This window comes from Mustela nigripes, chromosome 3 (assembly GCF_022355385.1).
Source record: "Mustela nigripes isolate SB6536 chromosome 3, MUSNIG.SB6536, whole genome shotgun sequence".
NCBI lineage: Eukaryota > Metazoa > Chordata > Mammalia > Carnivora > Mustelidae > Mustela > Mustela nigripes.
Genome location: NC_081559.1, coordinates 133,151,094 through 133,169,511, shown reverse-complemented (window position 1 = coordinate 133,169,511; position 18,418 = coordinate 133,151,094). Strand labels below are relative to the sequence as shown.

At 37.3% G+C, this 18,418-nt stretch overlaps 1 protein-coding gene across 1 annotated transcript in view; it reads left to right on the top strand.

The window, feature by feature from the left end:
- Nucleotides 1-7,739, top strand: part of CPA6 (carboxypeptidase A6) — an 88,969-nt gene extending 81,230 nt beyond the window's left edge. The window contains exons 9-10 of the mRNA XM_059395512.1: nt 1,692-1,776; nt 7,320-7,739. Coding sequence (XP_059251495.1) covers nt 1,692-1,776; nt 7,320-7,507 — 273 coding nt within the window. The 3' untranslated portion in view covers nt 7,508-7,739. The remainder of the gene's footprint in view (nt 1-1,691; nt 1,777-7,319) is intronic.
- The last annotated feature ends 10,679 nt before the right edge of the window (nt 7,740-18,418 follow it).

Genomic DNA, 18,418 nt, shown 5'->3' with positions numbered 1-18,418 from the left:
GAGGAAGCGATAAATAAAGGAGGAATTGCATAAACTCTTTTAAATAGGTGTCTGGCTACACCACCCCAGAAAAAATTCCGAGAGAATTTTATGAAGTTTTTACTATTTGCGGACTGATCATATCCAACCATCTTATCAGCCTCCACCTGCACCTGAGTGACAGAAGTGCCATGAGCTCGAAATGCTAAAACTGTGCATATATTTTATGTAAATAAGCCAAGTGGTTGTATTTTTTTTCTTAAGACATTTTTGGGGGTAGTTTAGTCATCTGAAATAATGAGGAACAAATTTCTCCTCACCAGCAGAACACAGTAATCTTCTAAATGTAGAAATATCTGCCTTTGCCATGGAATATTGCTGAAACCATTGGAGAAGATGTTAAAATCTCAGAACATTCTCCGTAAAAGTATCTTATTATGGTGTTTACATTCCTTTTCTGTTGGCTCCTGAGAGGAGGATGTCATCCTCAGTGAGATGAATAATAAATTGTCTGCCAGGTTATGGAGACTGGGCCCTTAATATCCACCAAGAGTGGCATTTGCTACAAATGCTGCCTTATGCATCCCTGAGGTGAATGAGGACAGCAAGCTGAAGCTGGGTCCAACACACAGCGCCGTGTTGCCCAGAGAACTTCAACCAGTATAATAAATTATTTATAGGCAAATTGAAACGGGAGAGCTGTATACCGGTTTCACCATACTTCTTTTCCTCTCACTGGTCATACAATACTTCTCTAACTCCTTATCGAAACTAATGCTGTTACACCATTTGAAAATGTTTTGAAGTGTAGTCAGTATCACTTTAGTTTATGTTAGAACATTCGCCTTTTAGTATTTTTATTGTGTTGTTCATTTTTCCTGATTTGGGGCATTGATAGGTAGCGTTCCGCCTCAGAATTTCTCCATCTTAGCAGTACCTGAGCTCTGTCAGAGGCGTATGTAACTCTAGAAGTCATGGAGCATTCCACAGTTGTTAACCTATTCCTGCAGGGATAAATGAAGAGCATAAGAGAAGACACTCTTCCTGAACTAAAGGGTTTCTAATTGATCCAAGTGTGTTTTAAATACCTTGTACATAGCCACTGAAGTATGTACTTAAGGATCAATAAGATTATCTTGATACCCTTGCAGAGCTATGTTTATTCAACACTCATGCAAGAAATATCGACTAAGCTTCTGTTATACACAGGCACTTTGCTAAATAATGCATATGTAGCTATGAAGAAGACTGGCATGGGCTCTGCCCTGTCAAGCATTTTGTAATTCATAGAAACAAGTGTCTCTGAATGAAAGTGAAGAGGACAGAACACTAAGTCAGCATCAGAAGATATGGTATCTTATATCAGAAGATATAAGATATCCACTTACCTGGACCACTCCTTGTCATGCAACCCCAGCCTGCCCCATTGAACCTTGCTGAGTCTTTCCTTTCTTGTCTGTAAAATGGAAATATTACTGATCACTGACTTGGTGTGAGGATCAGTCAAAGGACATAAATATGTTCTAAAATATAAACTGCAGCATGTGACAAGGAATATTATTACCATTATTATTAAATATACCTATTACCAAATGTGCCCAACCTTGCTCTCCAAATTGAAGACTGATAAGGCTCAAACAACATGCCAGTGTTTCTAAGGGTTTCAATGCGGTAATGTAAAGTGATATCAGCTCTCCCTTTTCCCCTCACAGGAATCTGCAGCTTATAAAGCTGTGAATGCACTTCGGTCAGTATATGGGGTACAGTATAGATACGGACCTGCCTCCAGCACGTTGTGTAAGTTTCCTGTGTATTTTGTGTTAGAATCGTTTCTTGAACCAAGATCCTGTAAAATGACTTCCTTTAAAAAAAAAAAGCAACAGAAATGTGTTCCCCCTTAATGAGAAATTTTTGATAACCAAATTAGCCAAGGAATATGGAGGGAGTTTATATTTGATTAGTTTTATGCTGCTTGACATAAATCACTGTACCAACTGAAATAAATTCTAAGCAGAGACTATTCTAAGCATGTAGTAATGACTACAAAGTTGAAATGAGATCTTATGACAGTAGAAAGTACCCAAATGGGTTCCTTAAACAATTGTAACTACTGTAAGGGTGGAAATGGGCCTTGAGAATATAATGAAGTAATGTCTCAGCCCTAAAAAAGCTTTCATTTTATTCCTTTCCTCCACTATTCTTGCTATGAAATTGTATTTCTTATGTAATGGCTTCAGCTGAATTTTCCCTTAAAAGGTGATTTTAAAAAAATATTTTTCTTTTTCAAATAAATTTATTATTTGAATTTTAGGTAGTTAACATACAGTACAATATTGGTTTCTGGAGTAGAATTCAATGATTCATCACTTATATACAGCACCCAGTGCTCAACACAACAAGGGCCCTCCTTAATAATAACCATCACCCATCTAGCCCATCTGCCACCCACCTCCTTCCGTCAACTCCATTTGTTCTTTACTGTTAAAAGCCTCTTATAGCTTCTTTCCCTCTCACCTTTTTTTCTTTTTCTCCTGTCCCATACGTTCATCTGTTTTCTTTCTTAAATTCCACATATGAGTGAGATCATGTCTTTTACTGACTGACTTATTTCACTTAGCATAATACACTCTAGCTCCATCCACAGCATTGCAAATGTCAAGATTTCATTCTTTTTGATGGCTAATATTCCATTTGTGTGTGTGTGTGGAACACTTCTTTATCCATTCACCAGTTGATGGACAGTTGAGTTCTCTCCATAGTTTGGCTATTGTTGATAATGCTGCTATAAACATCAAGGTGCATGTATTCCTTCATGTCTGTATTTTTGTATCTTTTTGGTAAATACTTGGTTGTATAACTGCTGGCTCATGGGACACTTCTATTTTTAACTTTTTGAGAAACCTTCACACTGTTCTCCAGGGTGGCTGCACCAGTGTGCATTCCCACCAACAGTGCAAGAGGGCTCCCCTTTCTCTGCATCCTCACCACAACGTATTGTTTCCTGTGTTGTTAATTTTAGCCATTCTAACAGGTGTGAAGTGGTATCTTATCATGGCTCTGATTTGTATTTCTCTGGTAATGAGTGATGTTGAGCATCTTTTCATGTGTCTGTAACCCATCTGGATGTCTTCTTTGGAAAATTGTCTATTCCTATCTTCTGCCCGTTTCTTAACTGGGTTATTTGTTTTTTGTTTTGTTTTTTGGAGTGTTAAGTTGGTAAGTTCTTTGTAGGTTTTGGATACTAACCCTTCATCAGATAGGTAATTTGCAAATATATTCTCCCAGTTTGTAAGCTGACTTATAGTTTTGTTGACTGTGTACTTCACTGTGCAGAAACTTCTTATCTTAATGAAGTCCCAATAGTTCATTTTTGCTTTTGTTTTCCTTGCCTGTGGTGACATGTCTAGTAAGAAAATTGTTAAAGCTGAGGTCAAAGAAGTTTCTGTCTATGTTCTCCTCTAGGATGTTGTTGGTTTCTGTCCTCACATTTAGGTCTTTCATCCATTTTTAATTTGTTTTTGTGTGTGGTGTAAGAAAGTGATCCAGTTTCATTGTTCTGCATGCTGCTGTGTGGTTTTCCCAACACCATTTGTGAAGAGACTATTTTTTTTCCATTGGACATTCTTTCCTGCAAACAAATCCAAAGATTAGTTGACCATATAGTTGTGGGTCCATTTCTGGGTTCTCTATTCTATTCCATTGATTTATGTGTCTGTGTTTGTTATAGGACCATGTGGTCTTGATGACTACAGCTTTGTTATATAGCTCAAAATCTGGAATTGCAATGCCTCCAGTTTTGTTTTGCTTTTTCAGAATTACTTTGGCTATTTGGGGTCTTCTGCGGTTCCATGTAAATTTGAGGACGGTTCACTCTAGCTCTGTGAAAATTGCTGGTGATATTTTGATAGGGATTGCATTAAATGTGTAGATTGCTTTGAATAGTATAGATATTTTGACAATGTTTGTTCTTCCAGTCCAAGAGCATGGAAAATGTTTTTCCTTTTTTGTGTCCTCTTTAATTGCTTTCATAAGTGTTCTATAGTTTTCAGAGTACACACCTTTTACTTCTTTACTTATTCTTAGGTATCTTACTGGTTTTGGTGAAGTTGCAAATGAGATCAATTTCTTCATTTCTTTTTCTGCTGCTTTGTTATTGGTATATAGAAATGCCACATATTTCTGCACATTGATTTTACATCCTGCGACTTTGCTGAATTCATGTATGAATTGTAGCAATTTTCGGTGGAGTCTTTAGGGTTTTCTACATAGAGTATCATGTTATCAGCATAGAGTAAATTTTCACTTCTTCCTTGTCAATTTGAATGTCTTTTATTTCTTTTTGTTGTCTCATTGCTGAGGCTAAGACTTCCAATAAGATCCAGAAAAGGATGCTGTATTTTGTTAAATGCTTTTCCAGCATCTATTGACAGGATCATACAGTTCTTATCCTTTTTTTTTTTTATTAATATGGTGTATCGTGTTGATTGACTTGCAAGTATTGAACCACCCCTGCAGCCCAGGAATAAATCCCACTGGATCATGGTGAATAATTCCCTTCATGTACTGCTGAATGTGATTTGCTAATATTTTATTGAAATAAAGAGGAACTAGGTATATGGAAAGAACTTGAACAAAAGACCAGAAGACAGGGATTCTAGCCCGATTTTGGCACTAATCAGGATATAATCCTGGCCAGGATATTAATCCTGGGCTTTGGTTTCCACAACTGTTAAGTGAGCAGTTAGACTACGTCATCTCTCATGGCCTCTCAAACTCTAAAATTTTTCAACTATATGAGTTGGAAAATCTAGCAAGAAATCATGTATATCTGAATGTCTATGTATGCATACACATAGGTTGTATGTATATGTATAGTTACTGACATCTAATTTTGCTTTCAGTGAAGTACCAAATTTCTCCTTGATTTCTACCTACCAATTATTATATTCTTAACCACTCGCTTTCTTCAGCCTTCACAGAAAAGTTTGGTTTGCCAATTAACATTGCTTATCAAATAAGTTTATCCTAATAATGAATGTCTTAAGTATCAGAATTGTTTTCAAAGTCTATGATCATTGGTCTCATGCTGACCTTTTTAGAACTGTTTTTTGGGGGCACCTGGGTGGCTCAATCAGTTAAATGCCTGACTTCAGCTCAGGTCACAACCCCAGAGTCCTGGGATCGAGCCCCACATCAGGCTCCCTGTTCAGGGGAAGACTACTCCCTCTCCTTCTCCCTCTGCCCCTACCCCATTTGTGCTCTCTATCTCTCTCTCTATCAAATAAATAAATAAAATCTTAAAAAAAACCAAAACCATACTTTAAATAAAAAAAAAAGTTTTTCAGTAGTGTCATCCTGAAAAAAGAAATACAGTATTTCTAAAATCATATTCTTAATTATTAACAATATATTAGGTTTAAACATTAATTTTTAAACAGTCTTACAGTTTACCTTTTCAGCTTGATATCAAGCCATAGTCATAGTATTATATTTATCAAGAACAACCTGTTACCATAGAAATGAGGCTGTCACATCACGATGATGTAACTGTTGGCACACGCTGACTCTGACTCTGGCTTCTATGACTACTATTTGTAATTCCAGTGTACTCTAACCCAGAGGGACAATGAAGCCACAGCCTACCTTCTGTCCTTAACCAAACCAAAGGGAGACTAAGAAATAGCAGAGTGTTTTAATTGTTATCTTAACATAATTTATCTCTAACTTGTCCTGGCAAAAATAGGATAAAAAGGATATTATTTGAGCAGATGAACATACTCTGAAAATATTTTAATAACAGAGTTAGGTCAGTCTGGATCATATTAATTTCAAGAAAAAAGTTTGTAAATATTCTTCTTTTTTAATTTTTTTTTAAAGATTCTCTTTATTTACTTGAGCAAGAGTAAGAGAGAGAGAGAGAGAGCACAGAGGGAGAGGCACAAGCAGACTCCCTGCTTAGCAGGGAGCTGACATGGGACTCGATCCCAGGACCCTGAGCCGAAGGCAGATGCTTAACCAACTGAGCCCCCAGTTGTCCCTATAAAGATTCTTCCATAAAAATTTTATTTATAATTATTAAGAGCCTGTTATGCTAAAAACTACATACAAGGTACTTTGGGGCATAAAGATGCAAAATAATAAGGTCTTATGTATCCTAGCACATTATTTTGTTTAATTTCCACAATGACACTCTGCGGTAGGTATTACCATCCCTTTTTCTAAAGGGAAGATTGAGGCTCAGACAAGTCACAATAGGTGGTGGGATCTGATACAGCCCAAACCCTTCGTCTGCCTCTAGTGCGCTGAAAAGCTGGAGCAGGTGAGGTCACAGGAGTCAGAAATAGAGAATTGCCAATAAATTACCAGCTACACTAAAGGTTGTTGAGAGGTTGAAAGTGGGGTCTGCGGCGGGGAAAGCAAAGCAAAAAAGGAGATTAGGCCGCTCTCGCTGGTGACCTTCAAGAACAAAGTTTTCATAAACAGGCAGAGGCAAGAACCAGACTGAAAGTGGTTGAGCATATAGAGGCAACATGTATGGATTCTCTTTATGTTCTAAAGCAAAGGACAAATTTTAAAAAAAAGGATGGCATATAGCATGAGAAGGAAGTGCCATATGAAACTGGTGCTTGAATATTTTGGTCAATGCAGATACAAGAGAAGGTGGTTTAATTAATGAAACTAGGTCCCAGAGAAGGAACCCTCTGACTACCAAGGAAGACAATGATGAATGGAATCAAAAGACAACCCTCATAGAAACAAACAAACAAACAAAAAACCATGCAGGGCTCTGCCTCTGAGCTAGGAGAAGGGCAGCTGGAGGGCTGTGATGTCAGTAGAGGAGGATGTGGGATGATTACCTTTTATGGGCATGGGGAATATGGTTCAGTGAGGAACAGGCCTACAAGAGCCTGAGAAATGTTTGGTAAGTGAAGTTCTAGAAAAAGGAGACTGGAGCAGCATTGAGAGAACAGAGGACATCAGTGACCAGTGTGATTTTACAGCAAAGACTTTCTCCAGCTCCCTCTCAAAGAGTGAAAACAGAGAAACTGGGCCATGGATTAGGTTGTTTATGGATGACTAAAGTGAGGGTGGAGGTAAATGTTACTGAAATTGAGGCTGAGAAATTTTGAGGTCATCACACTGGAAAAGCATTACTACTTAGTCTAGATCCTCCAAGATGGTGGCAGGTCAGATTCTTAAGTTCCATGAGCCTAAACAGTGTTTAATTAGAAGGATTTCAAATAGCCTAGTAAGCATGTACTATAGATGAACTTTGAAAATTATGCAGTCTTCTCAGCGAGGTGTTTTTTTGTTTTTTGTTTTTTGTTTTTAACTTTTAGATGTGAGCTCTGGTAGCTCAATGGATTGGGCCTACAAAAACGGAATACCCTACACATTTGCTTTTGAACTTCGTGACACTGGACATTTTGGATTTTTACTTCCAGAGGTGCTCATCAAACCAACCTGTACAGAGACCATGCTGGCTGTGAAGAATATCACAATGCACCTCCTAAAGAAATGTCCCTGAGACCCAAGGGTTGGGTCAACCACCAGAAGGCTGGTTCTCTGCAAGAGCTACTTGTCAGTGGGGGGAAATTGTTTTTAAAAAGGGCAACTTATTAGAAAGAACATATCTGTGGACTTTAAAAGGATGTACTTTATGCAATTCAAGTTTCTGAGGCAATAAAAAATTGGTTAAAAGAATCTGAGCATAGCCTAGTTTGCTGTAAGAGAAATCCTCCGTTTTATATCATTTTGAGTCATATTTGAGGAAGGGGAGGAGGGGATATTTTCAAGCTCTATTGTCTCAAGAAATGTACAAATTAAGGATTTCACTGCAATAAATCTCCTTTTCTCAATTAATATTTAGGCTATTAATGTTTTTCAATCACTTTGTTTTTATTTGCAGTGGAAACTTTTGAAACAGAGACAACTATATTTCTTAATAAATACACAACTTATCAAGACATTAGATTCTTCACATCTTCATAACCTGGCATTAGTGCATCATATACCTATAAAAATATACCAAGATAGAGCATTCATGTTTAGACTCTAAGAATACCAGTTACAAAAACAGATATGAACATTAATTGAGGTCCCAGACATAGCATTAAGAGCTTTACACTAATAATCTCATGTATTGCTCAAATACTATGAGGTAGATACTCCTATTAATCTCATTTTTTCAGATGAGGAAATTGAGACTTAGAAAAGTGATACAGGTTTCCATTTCCAGAAATATGACAAGATAGGTATCTGGACTGTTGGAAATAACTACAACTTCTGGACAAAATGTAATTTTTTGAATCATCTTTAAAACATCAAACAAAAAAAAGTAGGAAAATCTCAAGCAAGGCAGAAACCTGGAGAGCTAAATTGTGCACTGTTATCCTGAGAGCATTTGTTAAGCCAAGTGAATGCAAACTTTTATTTTCACAGCGTACTGGAGAATGGGAGCAGAGAACAGAACACAAGGCTCCTCCAGGGTGGGAAGTCTATTAGCAGATTCTCCTCCCACCAGAATTCTAGGATTCCCAAGGCCTGTACCCTCAGAGCAAGGGTAAATTACAAATAAACCTCCAAACTGTCTTCAGTGGAAAATTGGCTATTTCAGTTTTGGCAAGAGTAGAGAGGGGAGACAATGCAGCTGAATCACAGGTCATCTCTCTCTGGTTTGTGGCTCAAATTCAGACTGTATAAATGGTATGATAAACATCGAGCCAAGAATTTAATCCAGACTAATCCCAGACTGATTATACCCCTCAAGTATTTGGGAGAAGGAAATGCAAATCCCCTTGGAGGATTTATCTGACCAAGACACATCATGAACACCAGGATGAAAAGATGAGCCTAAAAACTTCCAGAAGGGGGAAGAAAAAAACAATCACGAAGGAATGAGGACTAGAGTAACATGAAACTTCTCAACAGCACTAGTGAAGCTTAAAGACAATGGAGAAATGCCTTCAGAGTTTTCAGGGGAAATTTTATCCTAAAAATCTTCACCCAGGAAAATGATCAATGAAATGTGAGGGTAGAATACAAACATTTTCATAAAATTGAGCTCCTAAATTATTAACCTTTCTCAGGAAGGATATGCTGTACCAAATCGAGGGAGTAAATTAAGAAAAAGATGTAGGATCTCAGAAAATAGGAATTCCCACATAGGAGATAGGGATGGGGAAAAAATCTCAAGATAATGGTGAAGGGAAAAGTCCCAGTTACAGATACCTCTCAGGCTTAGAGAACCAGCAACTTGGAATAGAAAAAAGGAGCTGAAGACTCAGATGAAGTTCTCCAAGGTAAACACAAAACAGAACATATGTTCAGAGGCAATTTTTACTTATATCAGAAAATCTGGTATATAAAATATATAATAAAAGCACAGAAACCAAGCAAACAACAACAAAATGCAGTTGTTAACTTTGGTGAAAACACTGAGCTACAGAAGAGTAGAAATATAATCATGGTATACTCTATGACTTAGCTATAAACAATATTTATATAGTTAAAATAATATTAGCCCTAAATATTTATTTAACCAAAAACTATGATTAAAAAAGTATTTGAAGGGGAGGAAGAAGTAATGTATGTGAGAGGAAGGGTATAGCAGAGCTAAATCTTCATCTGCCATAGCAGGAAGTCAATAAACATCTAAACCTGAAAGAAAAAGAAATCAAGTAATATCAGGATATGCATGTTATTTAGACATAAGAAAGTGAATTCAAGAAGAAATAATTTAGAAGATTAAAAATTATTGGACTAAGAAAAGGGAATTGGGAGTAAGGAAGGGTGGGGCTGAGGACTGCTGTTTTTAATATAAGCCTTGTCATATTATTGGACTGGTTTTGCTTTTTTTAATTATGAAAACATAACACAATGTGTATTCCTTTTAAAGAAAGTGTTTTTTAAAGTGCACTCCCAACTATTTACCACCAAGTCTTTTTGATGTTTATAAAAAGTACCTTTCAGTTAAAAAATTAAATTTAAATTTATTATTTTTTTAAAGATTTTATTTATTTATTTGACAGACAGAGATCACAAGTAGGCAGAGAGGCAGGCAGAGAGAGAGGAGGAGGAAGCAGGCACCCCGCTGAGCAGAGAGCCTGATATAGGGCTCGATCCCAGCACCCTGGGATCACGACCAGAGCCAAAAGCAGAGGCTTTAACCCACTGAGCCACCCGGATGTCCCATTAAATTTAAATAAATTTAAAGAAATAGTAAATGCGATTATATGTAGAATGCTTAGCAGAGAGCCTTGAGTGTAGTAGATAATCAGGAAATACTAATTTTTTCTATGCTTTACAAATCTAATATATCTTTTTATCTTGTAGTTTCAGTTACATATTTGTAGGAAGGGATCTCAGGCAGATTTGAGGCTCTTAAGCCTGCTAAGAAATAGTACATCTGGGAATTTAAACTTCAATTCATCCCATCTGCCAGTAAATGCTCAGAAATTACCTGGATTTGGGGATTATTTTATACTAGTTTTTTCTGCCCTTAGAACAGGCGAAAACCCAAGTGTTCAGAATAACCAGAAGGGCCAGAGGCTTATGAAGATGCTCAAGGATGGAAAGGTGCTGCTTCTCAAAGGACCTGACAAAGATGCACACTGTCACTTGTGTGGACCCCTGACTCCAGGAAACTCTTCCCTTTGACTGAGAGCATACAATGTAGCTCTTGCTCTCTTAGCTGTCTCTGTCCACAACATTTGCTGGTGTCGGTTGATGCCTTTCTGTCAAACATTATCATCCCTGCAACAACGAAACAGTAAACAACACTTGCCTATTCAGGGAGGGGAAAGAATTTACAGATAACCCCCCAAATTCATCTTTTATTATATTTTTAATTTCCATAACGTATATAATGAGATCAACTGGCAAATTAATACCAAGAACTTACATTTATATTATTTTATTTTATTATTTTATTTCCCCCCGCCCTTCACATAGTGTAGATAGAGTATTTTTTCAAAGTCAAAATGAGGGCAACAGAAAATATACAATATGAATATCCACAAACTAAATGGGTATATAGTTTCTTTATTATCCACTTATTAATTCAGAATGAAATTTTGCCTTCATGAACATCATGTAAATTCTTTTCAGTGATTGCTCTCACATTTCTGTAGCACTATATATATTTTACAGCTCAAATTCTGTAAGTGGGCATTTTAATGTTTATAGGCTACTTTCATTTTTAATCTTTTAAAACTAAGTCACAAAATGTACTGCTAGATGTATGTTCAAGGCACTCTGCTAGGTGCTATGTGTGAGAAGGGGTGCTGAGAACAAAAGTGTTTTATTTAAAAATATAAATACTTGCTTAGGAATGTAAACGTTAACTTCAAACTAAAAACAGCACCTGCATTTTTTTTAAATAGTTTAGTAAAACACTCACCCTCCCCCACTACTATTAAAAGCAATTTTATAGGTTCTGGTTATGTTGAGTTATAGCTCTCAGATAGTTTTAGTGACTATATTAGTTTCATAGGACTGCCATAACAAATTTCCACAGATTGGGTGGCTTAAAACAATAGAAATTTATTGTCTCAGTTCTAGAGATGGGAAGTCCAAAACCAAGGTCATGGCCATGCCCCCCCCTCCCGAAACCTGTAGGAAATCTCTCCTTGCCTCTTCCTAGTTTCTGACTGCCCGCAATCTTTAATGTTCTTTGGGTAGCAGCTACATAATTTGAACTCAGCCTTCCTCTCACATGGCCTTCTCCCTGTGTGTCTTCTGTCCTCACATGGCCATGTTTTCAGAAGGACAGCAGCCATATTGGATTAGGGGCACATCCTACTTCAGTATGACCTCATCTTAACGAATTAGATCTTAAATGACCCTGTTTCCAATAAGGTCACATTCTGAGGTACAGGCAATTAGAACTTCAGCATATCTTTTTGGGAGGAAACAAAACTCAACCGTAACAGTAGACAAATATCATGAGATACTTATGTTAATGAGCCTATTTACAAAGCTAAAAAGGGTGAATCTTGCTTGAGATTAATCTTTTGTTCTCAAGCCTAATTGTTAGGGAATACATACAACTATAAAGCATATTTTTTAAAGCTCTAACACTCCCTCATGAGATTATTTTAATAGGCTATTAATGAAAACATAATAATCTATTCTTTATATTAATTTTTCAAATAATAAAATTATAGTTCAAATTATGATTTACTTTTCTTAACACAGGAAATGTGTTAGTTTTAGGTAGTGTCATATATTACCTTTGCTCTCAATAATTATTTTGAGCTGCTGCATCATAAAAAGTATTTACAACTAAGTTATACTAGATCAAATCTAATTGATTAAATCAGAATTCTGCGCAATGTTAATTAAAGTATGCTTTAGATTAAGCAAAGTAATTACATGAGCGATTGCATTTAATGGAATATTTTCATGAATCAGAATATTGCATAATAAACCTGAAAACAGCCACACTGAATGCCTAATATATTTCACAAAACAAATTGCACTGAGAACTGCTAAGACATCTGAATAATTCACATGAAGATAAAAGCAACATGAAGATCTTCTAAAGCAGACTCTAACTCCTCATTTCCAATGTGCTGCCAATTCCCCCAGTGTGTTTCTGTAGCTATGCCTTCTAGGACTGCTTCCTCTATCCCCAGGGGATGCCCTAAAGAAGTGCCTGCCTAGGGTATCCATCCTTGTTCCACCAGCCTGGGCTCAGGGAGGGAAGCATATCAAATGGTAACTCAAGACATAATAGTGTCTAGACTCTGGAGTATTATTGGCCTCATAATTTAGCTATGAATTAAACTAAGAGAATAGCTCCCCACATAACACTGAAACAGTGTGTTCTAAGTTTCAAACAGACTCAAAAGTAAATGCCTCCCCAGTGGGGAACACCCAGCCCTTCCATGGAAGTGAGCCAAAAGTCCAGCATACATGCTCTGAAAGAAATAATATGCAACAACCAATGACTGGTGTTAGGTTCAGATACTGAATTTCTATTACAGTTATACTGTTGGAAGAAGCACAGATCTCTGCTACCCTAGCTAGAATTCTTCAGTAATTTAAAGCTATATTCAGTATTTTAAGGGAGACTGATAGCTACTAAGCAGAAATTGTGTTGCTGGATGTGTTTAGATCCAGCTGTCTATCTCAAGCAATATTGGTCTGAAATATTGAATAAGGTTTTCATTTGGTAGTGCAGCAAACATGAATAGACAATTTAATGGCTTTGTGCCAGGGTCAACAGAATTTCATTAAAGAATGAACATTTGAAACAAGTGTCACTGCACCTGTCACAAACTATCATGGGAGATGCATAAGGACGTCCTAAAGAGGTAGCACTGAGATAACCAGGAATGGTCAATAATTCACTAATTATTTGTGACAATAATAATAACTCTGAGTAGAATTTACCACACACTCCCCAAATTAATTTTGTACTGGGAACTTGAAATCAAGATATTCTTTTTAGACTCATAAATATGAACACTAGCTTTTATCTTCCCTTTAAAATACTTGAGAGTCTATTCCCTATTATTTTTTATCTTTAGCTTAACTTCCTTCATTTAGAAGACACTTTCTAAGATGCCTGGGTGGCTCTGTCACTTAAACATCTGACTCTTGGTTTTGGCTAAGGTCATGATCTCAGAGTTGCAGGATTAAGACCCATGAAAGGCTCTACACTCAGCTAAGTCTGCTGGAGATTCTCTCTCTCCCTCCCCCTCTACTTCTCTCCCTCCTCATGATCTCTCTCCAATAAATAAATAAATAAATTTTTAAAACCTTTAAAAAAGAAAAAAAGACACTTTGAATCACAATCAACATTTCAACCACAAATCTTATAGCAATCTACCTATTTTGTTAAAACCAGTTACTTATTTCAAGGAGTTCCTAAATAATAGTAGTAAAAGTGTCCCTCCTATGACTGGATACAAATTTTTGGTACAAAACTGTCTTCTTCCCTTCCCCTTCCCTGAAGGGCTAAAGATAATTCTGATTTTGCCTCTTAACTCCTCAGAAAATCCCACTACTACCATCACTCTCCCCAACTGAAGCACCCATCTCTGGCCTGCCTTTCCAAATACAGTTGATTGTTGAACAACTTAGGTTTAAACTGTGTGGGTCCCCTTATATTTTACTGTATAGTTCTGTAAATACTTTCTCTTATGATTTTCCCAACATTTTTTCCTCTAGCTTATTTTATTGTAAGAATACAGTATATAATACATACAACATACAAAATGTGTTAATGGACTGTTATTGGCAAGGCTTCCAGTCAACAGTAAGTTATTAGTAGTTAAGTTTTAGGGGAGCTAAAAGTTATCTGAGGATTTTTGACTTTGAGACGGGCCAGTGCCCCAAATCACACCATGTTGTTATTCAAGGGTCAACTATAAGTCTCAGACTCCAGATTCCTCTCCATAGGAAGTACTTTCATCTGGCCATGGGAGGGTGTGTTAGTCTGCTCAAGCACCATAACAAAGTACCACAGACTGGGTGGCTTAAACAACAGAAATTTATGTCCTCACCGTTCTGGAGGCTGGAAGTCTGAGATCAGGCTTCTAGACAATTCAGTTCTTAATAAGCCTTCACCTCCTGGTTTGCCTATCATTGACCACATGGGGGAGGTAGAAGGTGGGGAGGGAGAATACAGTGAGGGGGAAGAAAGATACAGAGAGAGAGAGAGAACACAAGTGCCCTAGTGTCTCTTCTCATAGGGCACTAATCCTACTGTATGGAGCCCCACAACTACGGTCTCATGTAACCATAATGGCTTCCACAGAGGCCCCATCTCCAAATCCATCTATACAGAGGGTTAGGGCTTCAACGTATAAATGAGGAGAGGATGAAAACATTCAGTCCATAACAGAGAAAATACTGTTAAACACACACTATGAAAGAATTTTGACCCTCTTTGTACAGAATGCAGAGAGTAATTGCTTGTGGCAAGGACTAATTGTTTAATAACTATAGGAAAAAATTAACAATAATTCAGGAGGCCAAGTGCACCCTGCGCTGTTCATATAGCACCCATGTCCACACCACACCACTGAGTGCAGGCACATTCTCATCATAGCTTGCACCTGTTCCTCCATCTTCAGTGCCAGTTGGCAGGGCTCAGTTTACCATCCCATTGATGGCTGGATGTACAGTCACACACTCCTCTCCCCAGACTTTCAGGCCATGGCCCATTTCTGGACCTGAACCATACCCATGGCTTTAAGTTCACAAATAAGGGGGGACATCATCTCCCCTGTTCTAGATGGGGAACAAAGCCATGCCTGGATTGCATTCCGAAGTTTCTCAACTGCTCATGCTCGTGCACACAGGGCACCAGACACAAAAGCTTGCATATTCTTGACCTTTAAGTTTTCCTCCTGTATTTACCTGCCTTTTAGGGAATCAACCACAAAAGTGTCCAAATTAAATCATTTTACCTTGTTAGTAGATACAGATGGCATTTAGAATTCTTAAAGATTTGCTTTTTCTTTGGAAACACAAAAGAATCAAGATGTGCAACTTTTTTTTTTTTTTGTCTGTCCTATTCCAGTGTAGGAGTCTGAGCTGCTCTGCTCTCTCAGCAGATACCTAACCTAAATAACTCTTCTTAAATACACATGAAAAAGAAAAATCTTTGGGAACCTTCATTTACTACGGACCTGTGCTCCAAGCATTTGTACTCGAAGAATTTCCAAAATAGACTTTGTGACAATAATACCTGAAAACTGATTTTAGTTGTTTTAAGTGCATTATATTTTCCAGTAATCTGACAACATCCCTGGGAATTTAGATAGTAACATCTGAGTGCTACCTATACAGTAAGCCTAGCCCAATTATTTCTTGCTAATTGCTATCCAATCATTTGTAAAAAATTAAGGCACAGAATATTTAAGTGATCTGAATATTATTTCTTCTCTAATTAGTTGCAAAGCTGAGAACATAAGCCAAATCCTGAGATTTTTTTTAACTTATTTCAGAAATTTTTTAGTCATACTGCAAAGGGAAGTAGTGTAGTAGCATAAACCCCATGCTCCTAACAACCAATTTCAACAAATTATCAACATCTTATTTTGCCAAACTTATTTCATCTTTCCTCTTTTTTCCTGTTGCAATATTTTTTCTTTTTATTTGACAGAGAGAGCACAAACAGGCAGAGTCAGGCAGAGAGAGAGCGAGGGAGGCAGGCTCCCTGCTGAGCAGAGAGCCTGTTGCAGGGCTTGATCCCAGGACCTTAAGATCATGACCTGAGCCGAAGGAAGAGGCTTAACCCATTGAGCCACCCAGGCACCCCTGTTCAGTACTTTTTTTAAAATATTTATTTATGTATTTATTTATTTGAGAGAGAGAAAGCGCAGGGGCAGGGGGAGAGGGAAAGAGAGAATCTCGAGCAGACTGTATTAAGCACAGAACCCAACACAGGACTCTATCCCACAACCCTAATATCATGACCTGAGCCAAAACCAATAATCAGATGCTTAACTGACAGAACCACCCCGGCGCCCCTCTTGAGGCAGTATTTTAAAGAAAATTTTAGATATCCTATCATTTCACCTATATATACAACAGTATATATCTCTGTTAAGTTATTTCTTACATTTTACATCTATTTATGGTAGACCAATATCTCCTAACAGTGGTCAAAGGATTCAGACAAATCTTCTGGGTTTTTTCCAGATAAATCTTCTTTCATTTTTTCCCTATGTATTTCTCTCTCTCAAAAAAGGAAAGAATAAAAATGGAAATTGGAAATTCCATTTGGAATTTCATATTTGGAAATTGTGGTGGTGTTTAATAAAATATAAATAAATTCATGAGGGTCTCACCTTGTTGAATATTTATTTGGCATCTAATTTAGCAAAGGTTCTCTGATGTTCCTATTTAATGACCTTATCAAAATTTTAATTCTATTCTAATTTTAATATGGAGTTTTAATGTCACACACATTAAAAGGCAATCTGTTCACAACAGAGGCACTTAACCTATAGAGTGGCTATCAAGTCTGGCAACATAAGCAACTATATATAATAAATGGTTTATTGATATTACATGACAATACATGATATGTTTGATGTGTTGCCCCTTGTTAGTGAAGCACAGCTTAGTGTGCTGGACAGAAAGGCAATGAATAGCATACCTTCACATAGTATTTTTAGCAATCTTTACGCATACATCTATAATGTATTGCCTCCAGTCAGTTCTCAGATGCGATCCCTGGCATCAGCAATGCCTGGGAGGTTAAAAATGTCCAGTTTCACACCCTCACCTTAGACCTAGTCAATCAGAAAGTTGGGCTCAGTAGTCTGTTTCATCAGGTTCTGCAGGTGATTCAAATACAAGCTGAAGTTTGAGAAACACATGCTCAGATTTTGTGTGTCTCAGATTTTCACTGAAAACAAACTGACAAAAAAAAGAAAACTTGCCCTTTCAGCATACCCCAAGCACAGAGTTGCCAGATTTAACAAATAAAAATATAGGATGCCAGTTAAATTTGAATTTCAGATTTAAATAAATTTTTAATCTAATTATGTCCTTTGCAGTTATGTCCTGCGTGTGTGTGTCTATATACCCCATTTATGAAAGGGATATATATAAGTACCCCATGCATAATTATACTAAAAGATTATTTGATGCTTGTCTGATATCCAAACTGAATTTTTCATCTTGTGCCCTGGGTTTTTCTGGCATCCATACTCAAGAGTGTTTTGATCTGGCCAGCATTTGGCATACTCCACAGGGTTATGTCACCTCACCCAGTTTTAGAAATTATCACCCTGTCTCTCACCACTCCGGGGCCATGTGGTGTTTGGTCTCTGAGTGAGCTGCCCTTGTCTGTCAAGAGCATACACTAACTGGTATTCACTTGACGGGAACAAGCAGGACAAAGGGTCACCTATATTTGTGGCTACCTGTAGGTAGAAATATTGGGTGTTGGCTAAAGACAAAAGCTAAAGAAAAGTGTACCAAATCTCATCTAACTAACATGAATTCATGAAATGTAAAAACAATTTTCCTCTCTGTTCAAAGAACTTTGTTTCATACCAGATTCTGAATTGCTAATAAGAAATAATAATGGATAAAAATGTTTGTATATGCCTTCACAGACTTGTATGTTACTGATGAGTCCTTTCCTTTAACTGCCCCTACCTAGGTCAGAAAATTTGCCAAAAAAGTTTGAAATGTAAATCTTACCTGAATTAGTTTTAAAGATTTTTTTTTAATTTATTTATTTGACAGAGAGAGCAATCACAAGTAGGCAGAGAGGCAGGCAGAGAGAGAGGAGGAAGCAAGCTCCCCGCTGAACAGAGAGTCCAATGTCCTGGCTCGATCCCAGGATGCTGAGATCATGACCTGAGCTGAAGGCAGAGGCTTAACCCACTGAGCCACCCAGGCACCCCCTGAATTAGTTTTATACAGTCATTTCTTTTCCATTTTTGAGCTGCCATCCTATATATTT